Source organism: Canis lupus, chromosome 17, assembly GCF_003254725.2.
Source record: "Canis lupus dingo isolate Sandy chromosome 17, ASM325472v2, whole genome shotgun sequence".
NCBI classification, from domain to species: Eukaryota; Metazoa; Chordata; class Mammalia; order Carnivora; family Canidae; genus Canis; species Canis lupus.
In genome coordinates this window covers 36,460,943-36,478,489 of record NC_064259.1, presented here as the reverse complement: position 1 = coordinate 36,478,489, position 17,547 = coordinate 36,460,943, and the positions used below count along the sequence as shown (strand labels likewise).

Below are 17,547 nucleotides of genomic sequence, written 5' to 3'. Positions count from 1 at the left end.
AGGATGTTCCCTTGAGGGAAAAACAGTCAGAATTGCTAAGAAAGCAACTTCTAAGAGCACCAGTTGGGCCAATTCTTTGAGTTCTGGATAAGCAACCCTTTCTTTTCTTTTTCTCTTTTTCCTAGAGTAAAATAGGCAAAGCAGTGGAAGCACAACCTGCATAATGGAAGTTGCTTATTAACTTGGAGCACACTATCTGCCCTGAATTCATTCATTCAACACATATTTACTGAGTACTTACTAGGTGTCAGATATTTTCCTAGGCACTTGGGGTATATCCATAAAGAAAAGAGATCCTCGCCCTTACAGAGCTCGAATTCTCAGAGGGAAGTAGGTAGGAAATAATAACCTATACAAATAAGTAAGCTTCATACTCTATTAGAAGGTGATTAGGGCTATGGAAAAACAGAAAAGGATCAGAGGGCCAAGGGTGGGTGGGGAAGTGGGCTGTGATTTTAAATATTCAGGTCAGAGGTGGCTTAGGGAAATGTCCTCAGAGGAATGACTCTGAGTAAGGGAATGGGCTAAATGCCAGGGTGGGGTGTGGGGGGAGAGGTTGTTCTGGGCAAAGGGAACAGGCCTTTGCTTTGTCTTCTATGTGGGATGGTAAACCTGGAGCATTGAGCAGAAGATCAACATGATCTAACTTGTGTTTTATCAGGATCATTGCAGGGGCCACATAAAGACTAAACCTTAAATAAGTAGATTCCTTACTAGCTCCAAATTTTTTCCTAATCTGAAAATGGGCATTAAAAATGCCTAACTACATCACAGCTCGCTATGAAGTTCAAGATCAATCTTTACAGAAAGCATTGTGAAAATTATGAATTGACTTGTATCAATTCTAGTCATTGTTAGTGTTGTTATTACAACGAATATTATTAATTCTATCCAACTAACTAAAACATAAAGCTAGCTTAGCTATTTTCTAGGTGTGGATTTAAAAATAAAATGAGTATTTTTAAAAAATAGAAACCAGGGGCGTCGGAGTGGCTCAGTCGGTTAAGGGTCTGACTCTTAATTTTGGCTCAGGTCATGATCTCAGGGTCGTGGGACTGTTGGACTCTGCTCAGCGTGAAGCCTGTTTGAAATTCTCTTTCTCTCTCTTCCTCTGCTCTTACCCCTGCTTGCATGCCTGTGCATGTGCGTGCACACATATTTGCACTCTTTCAAGTAAGTAAATAAGGGCAGCCCTGGTGGCTCAGTGGTTTAGAGCCACGTTCGGCCCAGGGCATGATCCTGGAGACCCGGGATCAAGTCCCATGTCAGGCTCCCTGCATGCAGCCTGCTTCTCCCTCTGCCTGTGTCTCTGCCTCTCTCTCTTTCTCTGTGTCTCTCATGAATAAATAAATAAAATCATTTGAAAAAATTTTAAAAGTAAGTAAGTAAATAAAGTCTTGAATAAAAACTAGAAAGATCAGCATAAGTCCACCACTCTTGATAGAAAGGCAGCTCAAAACTGACAATGAGATAGTAACTACTGCATATAAAAACATAAACATTTTGTAATAAGTAACATTTGAATTATTCCTATAGGTTGCTCCTGTACTAAGGGCCTTCCACTCATTATTTCACTGGATCCTCATAAATGTTCTATGAGGCACATGCTGTTATTATCCCTATTTTCTACTAGGTAGTTGAGTAACTTGCCTAGGGACACACAACAATGAAGTAGTATTAGTGTGCATGTCATAACTAGGGATCTCAACCACTAAACTACCACCATTAAATACCATATAGCAAAATCTTTTGCAGTTTGGTTCTTTATTTTGGAATTTGGTTTTGCTCAAGACAAAGCACTTTTTAAAAACAAAACTTTGGGGACATCTGAGTGGCTCAGCGGTTGAGTGTCTGCCTTTGGCTCAGGGCATGATTCCAGGGCCCTAGGATCAAGTACTACATCAGGTTCCCTGTGGGGAGCCTGGTTCTCCCTCTGCCTATGTCTCTGCCTCTTTCATGAATATATAAATAAAATATTTTAAAAAATAAAAATAAAAACAAGACTTTGTGTGGCACAGGGCAGCTCTGTCGGTTGAGCCTCCAACACTTGATTTCGACCTGGGTTGTGATCTCAGGGTGGTGGGATCAGGCTCTGTACTGGGCTTTGGGCTCAGTGTGGCGTCTGCTTGTCCCCCCTCTCTCTCTCCCTCTGCTCCTCTCTTTGCTCATGTACACACTCTCTCTCAAATAAGTAAAATCTTTTAAAAAATAAAAACAAAATTTTGTTTTTGAATAATTTTTAATTTATAAGAAATTGCAAATAGTACAGAGTTCTTGTCACCCTTCACCAGCTTCCTTTAATGATAAGATCTTACATAATCATAGTACAATGCCCAAAACTATGAACATGACATTAGTACAATACTATTTAAACTCAAGTATAGACCATATTCAGATTTTACCAATTTTTGTTCTGTTTAATTTTGGGGTGTGTGTGTGGGGAGGGTGGTATACAGCTCTATGAAATTTTATTACAAGTACAGATTTATACTACTTCAGCACCAAACAAACAAACAAAAAAACCCAAACTCCCTCGTGTTTTAGAAACATTCTATCCAAGCTAATCCCTGATTAATCATTATAACTTTGTCATTTTGAGGATGTCATATAAATGGAATCATACTGCATATAACCTTTGGATTGGCTTTGTTGACTCAGAATGATGCCCTTTAGACAAAGTACTTCTAGCTCATGTCTCTTAAAGACAGAGGAAAAAAAAACCCAACTGGTATCAAGAAGAAAAAAAGCATATGGCCTTCCTGTCCACAAATGTGCTTGCTCAAAGCAAGCATCAACAATCAGGACCTTTTAAACCACGTCCCTACTTAGCACTCTCTTGGTAGAGGGATTAGAAAAGTTTACTTCGGGATGCCTAGGTAGCTTAGCGGTTGAGCTGAGCCTTTAGCTCAGGGCTTGATCCCGGGGTCCAGGGATCAAGTCCTGTATCGGGCTCCCTGCGAGAGGAGCCTGCTTCTCCCTCCCTCTGCTTATATCTCTGTCTCTCTGTGTCTCTCATGAATAAATAAATAAAATCTTAAAAAAAAAAAAAAGAAAAAAGAAAAGTTTACTTCAGGGTTAATTTCAAGACAGAATGGCCCCTCCCTGCAAATACGCACAGTTTTACATCAGCATGTGAAGCACAGACCCCGTCCCTGGCATTTCTGGTCAGAATGGCACCTAGTTCCTTAAACATGAACTTTTAAGATGGGCTCAGGTTATCACTAAACATCCTCAAAATGAAACACAGATGTAAATAAGAATGATGTTTTATGGTTGTTTTATAATGTTACAAAATTCAGGTGCTTTGGAATAGTCCACAGATAGCTGACTTGATCTAACTTGGTGTGTCCAGCACCAGCCCTGTGGTCAGAAACCTACACTGTTGGCCCTTCCTCCATGGACTTCCTTAAGCCCTCTGTCTACAGAATGGGTGTAAGAAAAATGCTGTATTAATTTCACAGAACTGGTTAGAAATACAAATGAGAAGAGATGAGAAGTTTACATCCAAAAGCAATTATGAAAATACAAGTTACTTCATTTTTTTTTACAAGTTACTTCATTATCACTATGTTCCTTTGTACCAGTGAAAGGATCTCTGACTCTGTGTCTGTTCATAATTCGTTTGTTCATTAGTTCATTCATTCATTCACACAGTTCTCACGTACCAGGCATTGTCCTGGGTGATAGGGCTAAGGTAATTAATAACTAATATTTAATAATCACACTGATCAATAATTCAGGGTGGGGAGTCGGTAGATGGTTGTGCTTCCATGTGGTGGGGAGGTACAAGCATTATGGAAGAGGCATTGCGGATACACAGACAAGGAAGGGGTGTCCAGAAAGGTTTTTAGAAAAGAAATACATAGAGGTACAAAGATGTCCACATGAGTAACAATACCAACCAAAATAAAACAACCTACATGCTCATCAGCAAGGGAGTGGTTAAATAAATTATAGTTCACTCATGCAATGAGGCAATTACCATAAATAGTGAGAGGCCCACAAGTACCTATATGGAAAGATCTACATGTCTTGGCCATCTATGTGTATATGTACATATGAGTATATTTAAGGGAGAAGGGCCTAGAAGAAAGTGAACCAGTGGCTCACATTGTGTGTCGTCACACACATTGTGTGTGACAACTATGTAGGGAGTGAATGTGTGGAGATTCAAGGACTCTTGCCCATTTTGCTTTGGTATGTTGTTATGGTTTGAATGTTTTACAATGAAAATGTGTTCACATATTATTTTTATTATAACAAAAAGTCTGAAATTGGGACCCCTGGGTAGCTCAGGCAGTTAAGCGTCTGATGATTTTGGCTCAGGTCATGATTTCAGGGTCATGAGATGGAGCCCGCATCTGGCTCCATATTCAGTGTGGAATCTACTTGAGAGTCTCTCTTTCCCTCTTCCTCTGCACCCCCACCCTCGGCCTGCACGTGCTTGCATGCTCTCTCTCTTTCAAATAGTAAACACATAAATGAACAAAATAGAGCAGCTATAAACTGCTCTATTTCTATCTTACTTTTATCTTCTCCTACCAAAGGAAAAAAAATCTTCAAATTAAAAAAGGTAAAATAAAAATTGTAATGAACTTGCAACCCCAAATAGGTTATGGTTGTGAGACTATATAATCATTTAGAAATAAATCAGGTCTCCAATCTGAGACAAATTATACTTAGCCTTGGGTATGAAAAGAATTTGCAGATCTTTTCTTTCTTTTTTTTTTTTTTTTAGATTTTATTTATTTATTCATGAGAGACACAGAGAGAGAGAGGCAGAGACACAGGCATTTGGAGAAGCAGGCTCCATGCAGGGACCCTGATGCGGGACTTGATCCCAGGACTCCAGGATCATGCGCTGGCCCTAAGGCAGGCACTGAACCGCTGAGCCACCCAGGGATCCCCGAATTTGCAGATCTTATCACAGAAACACACTTCTACCTTCTAAGAAAACATGCAATAGAGGAATAGTTCTAGATGAACAGAGATTGACAGATTTTTGTCCCTATTTTCCTAAAGAAAAATGGCACTGATCCTGGTAGTACAGAACCATTGAGAGAGAAATCCACCATAAAACTCAAGAGAGGGCTATCAAATTCGTGCCTGTAAGAATGCAGGAAATTGTCACATCTGGTTTTTTGGCTCATCTACAAGTATGGTCTGATTTCAAAATGAATTCCAAGCTGATTTCCAGACTTTCTGTAATAGCTACTTGCCTGATATGGTGATAACATCTCAGAAGAAAGAGAAGTAAATAGGAGGAAAATAAAACCAAGCATATTTACTAGTGGTTGAACAACAGCCAAGAAAGTTGATTTAATGAACTGATGTCAACTCAGAGTCTGCCTTTATCAACATGCCACTGGACTCTGCCCTCAGAGTGGAATCTAGATTTTCATCAACAACTTGGACGAGACACAAAAGGCAGCTGGCATAAAGCAGGGGGCGGGGGTGATTTGTTAATTGAAGGAAAGGACTGAGGTTCCAGATGGCCCCAGTGGGCCGGGACAATTGTTTAAATTTTATAAGGATAAATGGTAGGCTGAACTTCCAAAAATAATTAAATATACAAGAAACAGGAGAAGAACTTTGATTTTGCAGTAATTGAGAAGAAAAAAGACCTGAGGATTTCGGTTAAGTTCAATCTCAACATTAATCAATACATTAACCTTCATCAAAAAAAGTAATGCAAACTGCATTACCAGAAATATTGTGTATGGGACGCCTGGGTGGCTCACTGGTTGAGCGTCTGCCTTTGGCCCAGGGCATGATCCTGGAATCCCAGGAATGAGTCCCATATTGGGCTCCCTGCATGGAGTCTGCTTCTCCCTCTGCCTCTCTCCCTCTCTCCCTCTCTCTCTGTGTCTCTCATGAATAAATAAATAAAATCTTAAAAAAAAAAGAAATATTGTGTACAAAACACTATTTTGCAGCTTCCACTGAACTTTATGCATGTCTTTCAAAATAACATCAATGCTACTAAACTCTTTCAGAAAATAGAGGAGGTAGGGATACTTCCTAACTAGTTTTATGAGGTTAACAATACCCTGATACCAAAAACTGACATCCCAAAAACAAAATTATAGACCATTGCCTTCATGAGCATTGTTGTACAATAAAGAATTTAGCTTTTGTCCCTTATAATTTCCTGGGTGACAGGGGTAGCTTTGTTAGGTTTATGACGTGACTCACAATGGGCTCCTAGAAAACCTCAGGATGAAGACTGGTCATCAGAATGACCAGCCATGTGATGAGAGGGTTGAGGGGGTCTGGAGACTGTGTCCAATCACACGGTCAATGATTTAATCAATTATGCCTATGCAAGGAAACATCAATAAAAAGTCTGCACCCCAAAGCTCAGTGGAATGTCCTTTTCCTGGATGTGCCAAAAGGGTGACACACCCTAATTCAAAGAGGAAAGGGCAGGGAAACTCTGCATGTAGGATCCTCCCAGACATCACCCTAGCTATACCCTTTGTAATAAAACTGTAATCGTTAAGCACAGCACTCTCCTGAGTTCTGTGAATTGGTCTAGCAAATTATCAAACTGGAGGGGGTCATGGGAACCTCCAAATTTATAGCTAGTCAGTAAGAAGTGCAGGTGGCCTGGGGAGCCCCCACTTTTGAGGCTTGTGGTTGGCATCTGAAGTGAGCCTTGTGGCAGACTTGGGCAGTTTACTTATCAGAACTGAATTTCAGTATACCCGGTTGGTGTTACTCTAGTCTGGCAGTGAAACAGAATAAAGGTAAATGCAAAAATCCTTAATTAAGTATTAGCAAATTGAATCCACCACAATATATCATGACCAAGTAGAGTTTATACCAAGAATACAACACTGGTTTAACATTTAAAAATCAAATCAAAGTAATTTGCCATATTAGGAGAATAATGAAGAAAAACTATATAATTATATGATAAAAAGAATAAAATTTTTGGCAAACTGAGAATACAAGGAAACTTCTTCAACCTAATGAAGGGCACTGGCCAAAACCTAGTTTATGTCATAGTTGGTGACTGGGACGGAGACATCAACTCTCCCCACTTTTATTCAGCATTGTGCTAGAGTCTTGGCCAGTAAAATAAGGAAAGGGACAGAAATAAAAAGATAAGAGCTGGACAAGTAGAAGTAAAACTGTCTTGATTTGCAGGTGACATTGTCTACAGAAAAAAATCTAAGGAATCTACAAAGCAACAACAAAAAAACTCTCTTAGAACTAAGACATTAACAAGGTTGTTGGATATAAGATCAACATACAAAAATTCATTTATTTCCTATATACTAATAGTAAACAATTGGGAAATGAATTCCAATGTGCTACTTACCAGCATCAACAACATAAAATATAAAAAAAATAACTTTAATAAGTGACATATAAGACCTCTACATCAAGAACTATAAAAAATTGCTGAGAGAAATTAACGAAGACCTAAGTAAATGGACAGAGTATTTTCTTGGATTGGAAATCTCAATATTATTAAGATGTGATCTCCCCCTAAATTGACCTATAAATTCAATACAATTGTAAACAAAATCACAAAACACTCTTTGCAAAAGTTGTTAAGCTGATTCTAAGATTTTTATGAGAATAGGCAAAAGACTCAAAGTGCTACTTCAATGAAGAGGATATACGATTGGTCTATAAGCACAAGAAAAAATTGCTAAAATCTTTTCTTTTTTTAAGATTTTTTCATTTATTTGAGAGAGAGAGACAGCACAACAGTGGGGAAGGGCAGAAGGAGAAGGAGAAGCAGACTCTCTGTTGAACAGGGAATCCAACAAGGGGCTCAATCCCAAAACCCTGAAATTATGACCTGAGCCAAAGTTAGACACTTGACTGACTGAGCCACCCAGGTACCCCACTAAAACCTTTTCTAAATCTAAATTAATTAGACATTAGAGGAATGAAATGCAAATTTAAAATTTACCATTGCACATCCACTAGAATGTCTAAAATGAAAAAAAGCTAACCATATCAAATGTTGGCAAGGACATGGATAGAGCAACTGGAACACTCATCCAGTGTTGCCAGGAATATAACTTGGTACAACTTTAGAACACAGTTTGGTGGTTTCCTTAAAAATTAAACATATGCCTCTCTCTCTGTGTGACTATCATAAATAAATAAAAATTAAAAAAAAAATTAAACATATGCCTAGTATATGATCCCATAGTTCTTCTCCCAGGTATTATCCAGGACAAAATAAAATTATATGGCTCCCAAAAGACTTACACACAAGTATCTGTAAGTCCTTTATTATAACCAACAGTCATAACCATCCCAAATGGTCACCACACAAAAGAACAAAATGTAGCATATCAACACCATACAGCCCTGTTGGTAATAACAACATACTACTCATACATCAACATGGATGAATCCCAAAAACATCATATTGAGGGAAAGAAACTGGACACAAAAGAATATATACTTTATGATTCCACTCATTTAACATTAAAGAACTAGCACACTAATCTGTGATGACAGACATCAGAATACGACTGCCTATGAGAGATGGGGACTAATGGGAAGGGAGTATGAGGGTAATGGCAATGTTCTGCCATGACTGAAGTGTCTACATTGACATGCGTGTCTACATTTATCAAAACTCACTGAGTCATGCATTTAAGTTCTATGCACTTGCTGTATGTCCTTTTTATCTTAATGAAAACAAAGTTTTCTTTACGAGACTCAGAGCCAACATCCTAGAAAGGGTAGGGTATATTTTTCAAATTGACTTTGTTTGGCTTTTTCAATTTATTTATTTATATTTAAAAAAAAATTTTAATTTAAATTTTAGGTAGTTAACATACAGTGCAATATTGGTAGAATTCAGTGATTCATCCCTTACATACAAAGCCCAGTGCTCATCATAACAAGTTAGTGCCCTCTCTAATGCCCACCACCTATCTAACCCATTCCCTACCCACCTCCTTTCATTAATCCTGAATTTGTTCTCTATCATTAAGGGTCTCTTATGGCTTGTTTCCCTTTCTCCTTTTTTTCTCTTCCTTCTTCCCATACGTTCATCTGTTTTCTTTCTTTTTTTTTTTTTTTTTTTTTTTTTTTTTTTTATTAATGATAGTCACAGAGAGAGAGAGAGAGAGAGAGGCAGAGACACAGGCAGAGGGAGAAGCAGGCTCCATGCACCGGGAGCCTGACGTGGGATTCGATCCGGGGTCTCCAGGATCGCGCCCTGGGCCAAAGGCAGGCGCCAAACCGCTGCGCCACCCAGGGATCCCTGTTTTCTTTCTTAAATTCTACATATGAGTGAGATCAAATGGTATTTGTCTTTCTCTGACTTATTTCACTTAGCGTAATATACACTAGCTCCATTCATGTCATTCGATGGCTGAGTAATATTCCATTGTGTATACAACATCTTCTTTATCCATTCATCAGTTGATGGACATTTGGGCTCTCTCCATAGTTGATAATGCGAGAGAAGGTAATTGCAAATGACATATCTGATAAAGTGTTAGTATCCAAAATCTACAAAGAACTTATCAACCTCAACACCCAAAAAACAAATATCCCAGTTAAGAAATGGGCAGAAGACATGAAGAAATATTTTTCAAAAAAAGGCATCCAGATGGCACATGAAAAGATGTTAAACATCATTCATTCATCATCAAGGAAATACAAATCAAAACCATGATGAGATACCATCTCACACCTGTCAGGATGGCTAAAATTAACAACACAGGAAACAACAGGTGTTGGCGAGGATGCAGAGAAAGTGGAACCCTCTTGCACTGTTGGTGGGAATGCAAACTGGTACAGCCACTCTGGAAAAAAGTATGTAAGTAAGTAGCTTGATTATCAACTCTTTGGAGAAACTCAGAGCCAATTCAGATGGAAGCAGAGAAAACCATAGTATTCCTCGTGGTGTCAGGAGTTGGGAAAGTGATTCAGAGATAAATCCAAGGAGCTGGCATTTACTTGCTGCTCCATTCTCACCATGAATATTCAGTGAGTGCTACTATGAATCAGGCACTGCCTTGGGACAGACAAAGTCCTTGTCCTTGCTGAGTATATAGTCTCTGAGAAGACAGACAAGGAAGCTAGACAAATAAATGGGGGGAGGATAGACTGTGACGGGTGCAGTGATGGAGTCCACAAGAACCCATGACTGGGGGGTCAATAAAGAGGTGGGGAGGACCTAAAATAGTTGAATGACCAGGCAAGGTTTCCTGGAAGAATCTCAGTTGTATTATGGGACAAAGGGCAGGCGGAAGAATACTGTAGGCGGACAGAAGAAAGAATGCAAAGGTCCTGAGGCAGGAAGGTGGGCCACGTGTGTGAGGAAATGACAGACAATCCGGATGACCAGTGCTTAATAATTAGGGAGGAGAAGGTGAGGTGGGGTGGGGTGGGGTTGGAGAGTTGGACAGTGGCCAGAGCATGCAGGGCCGATGGACAGAGGCAAGAATGACTCTGAATGACTGTCTATGACAATGGGGAGCCACCAAGGATGATGGATTCAAGTGAGGACAAGGGTGGAAGCAGAGACCAGTTAGGGAGCTACTGCATTAGTGTTGGTAAGAGCTGGCAGTGATGTGGAGCAGGGTGCTGCAGCACGAATGGAGAAAAAACAGACTGAAGACACACGGTAGAAGGCGGGACAGAACTTGCTGATGCATTTGACATGAGAAATGAGAAAGAGGAAGGATGGGCCAATGGTGATATTTGCTAAGATGGCGAATTCTGGGGCAAAACAAGTCTCGTGGGGGAGGTGGATCGAGAGTTTCATTTTAAGGTGCCTATGTACCAGCAAGTGAAAATGCCAAGGAGACACTTGGGGACATGAGCCTGAGGCTCAGAAGAAAGGGCTGGGCCAGAGATATAAAGCTCAAGACCACATCACACAGGCAGTATTGAAGCCAGGGACACAGAGAACTCTCCCGGGGGGGGGGGGGGGGGGAGTGGGGGGGGGGAGTGTCTCAGAGTGAAAAGAAGTGGGTTCAAGGATGAGGCTGTCAAGGGCAGAGGAGGAGCAGTGGAGAGGAGTGGGAAGGAAGCTAGGAAGACTGTTTCCAGAAGTTCACCCCTGTGCTCACAGTACCTAGAACAGCCTCTGGCATACAGCACTCCCTCGCCACACAGTCGCTGAATGCATGAAGAAAGGAAGGATTTAGGGGTTGGTACCTCTGCCAGATGTTGCCAAAAGCCGCGATGAGAGAAACCAAAGGGGAGCCCGTGGGCATTAGAAGCATGGGAAACAGCAAGGCCTTGATTCCAAGAGCACTGCCAGGGGAGTGCTGGGAACGAGGCCAGGGTGCTTCCATTCAGATGAGAATCTAGATGACTCCCGACTGTCAGTGTGGCCACAATCCCAAAATGACTCAATTGTCCCACAGCTCCCATGACCGGTGCAGTTCCTTGCTATCAAACCTCACATCAGTGGCTCCTGAAGCGCAAGACAGGCCAGGCCAGCCAAGCCCCGGCTGTGACAGGAGATGTGAGCAGGGCTCCCGCTGCCAGGGCTCAGGCATTCCCGCCACTCTGCTCACTTAACCACAGACACCCCAACCCTGGCTTGTGAACTCTCACTCCCGAGATTCCCACCACCTCCCTCTCTACGTCCCCAGTCTCTAACCTCAGTGACACTTGAGTCTCATTGTCTTCTACTGCACCAGCAGTGGTCACCACACATTTGATCCCTTCCACTATTCAAGAGAAAACAATAAAGAAATCACACAACTCGGACTCACCAGGAACAGTTAGAACAGAGGGGGATCTTTCCGGCTGTTCATTCACACGGCTGCTGTTCTGAACCCAGAAAATGTTGACGGGCTCAGGAGGGCCCACAGCCTGACAGGTGAGGTTGAAGGCTGTGTTTCTCGTGACATTCAGGCTCTCGGGCTGTCTAGTAAAGTGAGGAAGTCCTGTAAAGAAAGAGTTCGGTGAAAGAATGTCTTAGATCTGCAAGCAAAGGCAAAGCCCCAAGGGGAATGGAGACTGTTCTGGAACTTGGCAAGAGATTTCTTTATATACCACCTCAGGTCTGAAATGGCCAGTTTTCACCTTCTGAAAGTTGGCTAAGAAAGAAGAGAAGCTTATTTTATTCTACCCAACTAGAATAAAAGTATCCTGGCTTTCTAGGATACTTTCCCAAAGGGGTTGTAATGGTGATTCAGAACTGGTTTTACCAGAAAGGAGACCTGGTGGTGTTGAAATTAGGTGTTACTCAAACTCCTGGGACAGGCTGGCACGTTTTCAGTATTCCTTACCAAAATACACACCATAAAAACAAAGCCACGTAATAGGTCTGCCTATTTTTGAGGATAATCTACTGGGTGTGGCACTTTAAGATGAGTGATAATGAATTGTAAAATCTGTACACTTGTGCAGGGCTGGATACTTTGCAAAGTGCCTTCTCCTGAGATCGATGTAGACACAGTTATGAAATTACATTCCTAAAATCTTCGACTGTCATTCAAAATTGAGGCCATCAGGGAACTTCAGAAGTATCTCAGAGAAAGACAGTCAGTACTCATTTGGAGCATGTGCCAAAAAATTAACAGGTCAAGCTAACTGTCCTCAGGGATTTAAACTGTATTCTTTCGGGGTTGAGAACTCACAGACCTGGTCCCAGAAGGAATGATGCGGGTGTGGCAAAATGGAAATCTTTTTTCCTGCTTCGAAGTTCTGTGAAACTCCTTTTGGACCTAAAGTGTTTCTGCCCTGGACATTTTGCTGGCATTCTGACAAGTTAAATGTCCACTCAATATTTTTCCAAGATTAACAGCAAACATAGGAACACCCCTGGGCTGATGTTTACATAACTCTGAGGAGGCATTAACTGTCCAGCCTGGCATGGGCCTAGACCAAAGCTCTAAAGGAGACTCCTCTGAGGGGGGCCTCCCTCCCTCAAGCCTCCTGCAGCATTAGGGGGTATGAGGATTAGGTTTGTAAAAAAAAAAAAAAAAAGTGGGTAGCAGAGCACCCTTTCAGCGGGAGATGGTTCCAGATGAACTTCCTTGAAAAGCCAATGACCTGCTCTAAAGCCTGTGGTGAGGAGGGTCAGGAGAAAGTATTAAAGAAAGGTGTTTGGATGCTTCTGCTGGTAGGAGTATCTCAGAAATCTGAGATTCAGGGGCCGTGGAGGAAGCCAGTGAGTTGGTGAGGAATGACTGCCTGTGGTGATAATAGAGGTGCCTCCTCCCTGAAGCCTTCCTTGCCAGACCCTGCCATTGCAGAACCAGGCATGCACAACCAGAGACCCGGTCCTCAGGACCTGAGCTTACCTAGGCGTCAGCTCACACTCCCCACTGCACTTCACATTCCTTGAGGGCGGAGACCACCTTCTCCTAGTCCATGTCTCACTTTTTACCCCCACCGAGCCCGTCTCATGTCACGTCATGGAACTGTACTGAACCACGTACCCGACAAATCCTAGAGCCCACACGAGTCCCAGATCGAGCTGCTGACCCAGTTCAGGAATATGGCTCACAAAAAAAAAAAAAAAAAAAGGAATATGGCTCACCCTCCTAGGCAAATCACCACTAGACCAGGTGACTGGTATCTGATGCCAGCACTGAGAAATGGATGATGGAATACATTTTGCTTCTAAACAAAAGTCTCCAGATCTCTAGACTGTAAATAACCTGAGGACAAGAAAATCCATAATCTCAGCCTTTTTGCTGAGGATAGAGCTAAAACTTCAAGAACTGAATTCGGGTCATTCATTTATTATTTCCTAAAGTGTAAAAAGAGGATCACCTTGTAAAATGTCAGTGCTTACAAATTTGCAAAGTTTGCATACAGAATTATAAATGGGCACACCAAACTCTACAGTTTTATATGCAAAGCAATTAATACAGGCCACGCTGTGGCCTCTGGACTTACCTTGTACCTCGATGTAGATGGGGTCAGACACAATCTCTTCATTGTTTATTTTCATCTTACAGATATATGACCCATTGTCTGAACGCTGTACACTGGTTATGCTTCAAAGAAAACATACAAAGATATTTACCCTTTGAGCTCCTGTTACAGGAATAACGCTTTTCAACTTCTTTGTCATATGTTGTGTTGAATCGTGGGTGTCAACATGGCTAGATCATGGTAATAGATTGTTGGTCAAACATTACTCTAGATGTTTCTGTGAAAGTATTTTTCATGTATGATTCACATTTAAATGAGTAGACTCTTGAGTAAAGATGACACTTCATAACATGGGTGGGCCTCATCCAGTCAACTTAAGGACTTATGAGCAAAGACCAAGGTCCTCCAAGGAAGAGGGAATCCTGCCTCCAAGCTGCCTTCAGACTCAAGACCGCAATACCAACTTTTCCCTGGGTCTCTACCTGACGCCCTGTATGTTTCAGATTTGCAGGCACCGACATTAACCAATTCCTTAAAATAACTTTCTCTTGTTCCCTCTTTGGTTCTGTTTCTCTGAAGAATCATGACTAATGTATACGCTGTCACTCTTCTTGCCTTAAATGGTAGGCTCTATACCCAGATTCTCTATACTGGGGTATTGCCCTATAGAGGCATTTTGCAAGTTTGTAGGGTTATTTTAAGTGGGCACAAAAACTAGGGACCACTGTGGCTTTTAGGAGTGAAGGGCCACTTTTAGGTACCAGGGGCAACTGTTTCATATCCCAGATGACTTTCTGAGTCTAGAACCAAGTTCCATTTACATACACACAAAGAATTTTGTCTGATTTTGATACCCACCTAATTTCCTAGGGCTGCCATTATCTGAGAATGGGGGCCACCCTTCCTTTGTCCTGTTTGGAACTTGGCCAAGACTCAGATCACTGACAGCACCTCTCCACCTGCAGCTGCCATATGCATGGGGGCATGCCAGGATGCAAGTTTAAGATTTTATTTATTTATTTGAGAGAGAGCCTGAGTGGGGGCAGGGGCAGAGGGAGAGGGAGAAGCAGATTCCCTGTGGATTGCAGAACCTGATAATGCTGCTGCTGCAGAGCTGGATCTCAGGACCCGAGATCATGACCTAAGCCCAAGTCAGACACTTAGCTGACTGAGCCACCCAGGTGCCCCTCCCAGTGTACTTTATTATCTCTCTTAGAGTGGGCAGGCCCGGCATTTACACGTTCATGTTCATATTATTTTATTATAGATCACTTTTCTTTTGTTGTCCTTTTTTAAAAAAAGATTTTATTTATTTATTCATGATAGACATGGGGGGGGGCAGAGACACAGGCAGAGAGGGAGAAGCAGGCTCCACCCTGGGAGCCCGACACGGGATTCGATCCTGGGACCCCAGGATCATGTCCTGGGCCAAAGGCAGGCGCTAAACCACCGAGCCATCCAGGGATCCCCATCTTTTGTTGTCCTTATACTACAGTTTGAACACTATATGTTGTAAAGTATCTGCTATAGACAGGCAGCCTTGGCTCTGAGATCTTGAGAATCCTGCTTTCCACCCTTCCAACATGTTCATAAACGGGAAGTTCCACACTACCTGTCCTTAGCTGGGAGTGGGAAGGAGTGAGGAAACGAGGAACTCTTTGAAATGTTCTCAGACACTCTCCAAGAGAGGTCCTTTTCACTGGCCCAAAGGCACTGATTTCTTCTACTCTACTCATCAGACAGAGCAGAGGTCATGGCAAGAGAAAAAAAGTAAAAGAAGAAAACCATGGAGGGGTCCATCTTCTTTTCCAGCAGCTTGCTCCCTGATACAACTTATTTATCCTAAAGCAAAATAAAAACCCATCCCTCAAGCTGTCAAGGGCTGAAGCTTAATGCTTAGAAGAGAATAGGAAGCTGGCAAGGTGGGAGGGGATGCCATCCTTGCCCATGGGCCCCCCGGGCAACAGAGAGCAGCTGCCAGGAGAAACACAGCACAGTGGCACCAAGAGCCAATCTGCCACAACAAGGCACCTAGGCCTTGAGGCTGAACACACGTTTTTAGAACAAGGAACATTTTAAATTACAACTTCTCCCTCAACATGCCATTTTGCAGCTTCCTTTTAGCTTCTGATTAGCAGAGTAGCTAAAATACATGTCAAGAATGGTGTCAATCAATGGTACCAGGGTGGCTCAGTTGGTTGTGTTTGCCTTCAGCTCAGGTCATGATCTCAGGATCCTGGGATGGAGTCCCCTTGCCAGGCTCCCTGCTCAGCAGGGAGTCTGCTTCTCCCTCTCCCTCTGCCACTTCCTTTACTTGTGCTTTTTATCTCTCAAATAAATAAACTAAATCTTAAAAAAAAAAAAAAAAAAAAGAATAGCGTCAATCAGAACTAGGGGAACCAGAGCTGTTTAGGTTAACATTACCTCCTTATTGTTTCTAAGACCAAAAAACGTGACTCTCACTTGTCACCTGAATTTCCTGATATGCCAATCTGATTAGCACCCCACTGACTTAGAATACTCTGTCTTCCTCTTTCCCCTCATTCATGTGTAGGAGTGACATAATTTTGGAATTGCACCTGATGGATGAATGTTGGGTTTGGGAAAGACTCAAGGTCAAAGAAAGGTCAGATACTCTCCACGCTTTAGGACAAGGACCGAAGGTCACAACATCTAGAGGTCACCAGGAAAACATGGGAAGAGACCTCAAAGGGCAAATATTTCCAAATAAGGATCTAGCTGACCCTCTTCTGATGAATCTACCTGGATGTCATGATGGCAGGAAGAAAGAATGAGAGAAGCATGTGTCTAGAATGGTGTCCTGTCCATCAGGAGTATCAGTTAGTGGCTGAATAGTACACCCTGTTCTTGGTAGCTCCTGAAGATTCTGCATGGCTGACCAGTCTAGGCTTTTCTGCAGTTCCAAAAAATACTAAGGTCATGGCTACTGAAGACGGGAGGTCCTTTCCACAGATCTCAAAAGTTCATTGTAGAAGAGGAGTTATTTTTTTCAGGCAAGACTCAGGGGCTGGACTGATGGTGAGATCTGATAGGCTGAGGATTGCTGCGCCTTTGAAGATCTGGCTCTGGCACAGGGTCTGGGACTCCGGTATTGCAACAGGCTGGCCACATGACTTAGAGAGCCAGGGATCAGAGTGAAAGTGAAGGCCACAGAGGTCCCTCTGTGCAGGGCAGAGCCCCAGGAAAACAGCCCATGGATGCATGGAACAACTGCACAGAGGGCCCATGGAACTGAGAAACCATCAGGCCTAAGTAAAAGCTTAGCAGCACAGCCGGGGCTGTAGCAATCAGATGCAAAAGGCACAAAAACCCTAGGAGTTCCTTAAGCCAACCAGGCCAGGAGTAGAAAAGGAGAGTGCAAAGGGAACATGATCAAAACTGTCTTTAGTCGCTCATATCAGGAAGAGGTCAGCAATCGTCTGGGGAGAAAGGCTATGTGCCTGCCTTAATCATCAAGTCCAGATCCATCTTACTTATAGCACAAGAAAGATTTTCCACAAATAATTCTATTTGTTGCTTCCCAGACATGCAAGTTAAAGCTGGCATGCTGAAGGCTGGGCGTGGGGTGAGCTGGAGACAGAAGAGGTTGTCCTCAAGTTCCTCCCTCTCCCTAAAGGAAACAGCAGGCCTAGTCCCTGGAGGTTCACCAGCAAAGGCCCTAAGCTCAGAATAGCAATCTAGGCATTCCAACAA

At 42.3% G+C, this 17,547-nt stretch overlaps 1 protein-coding gene across 1 annotated transcript in view; it reads right to left on the bottom strand.

The window, feature by feature from the left end:
- The window catches only part of MERTK (MER proto-oncogene, tyrosine kinase), a 111,274-nt gene that overhangs the window by 56,908 nt on the left and 36,819 nt on the right, over positions 1 to 17,547 (bottom strand). Inside the window, exons 3-4 of the mRNA XM_025453956.3 lie at positions 13,855 to 13,955; positions 11,718 to 11,891 (exon numbers count right to left, since the gene is read on the bottom strand). Of these exons, the coding sequence (XP_025309741.3) occupies positions 11,718 to 11,891; positions 13,855 to 13,955 (275 nt within the window). The remainder of the gene's footprint in view (positions 1 to 11,717; positions 11,892 to 13,854; positions 13,956 to 17,547) is intronic.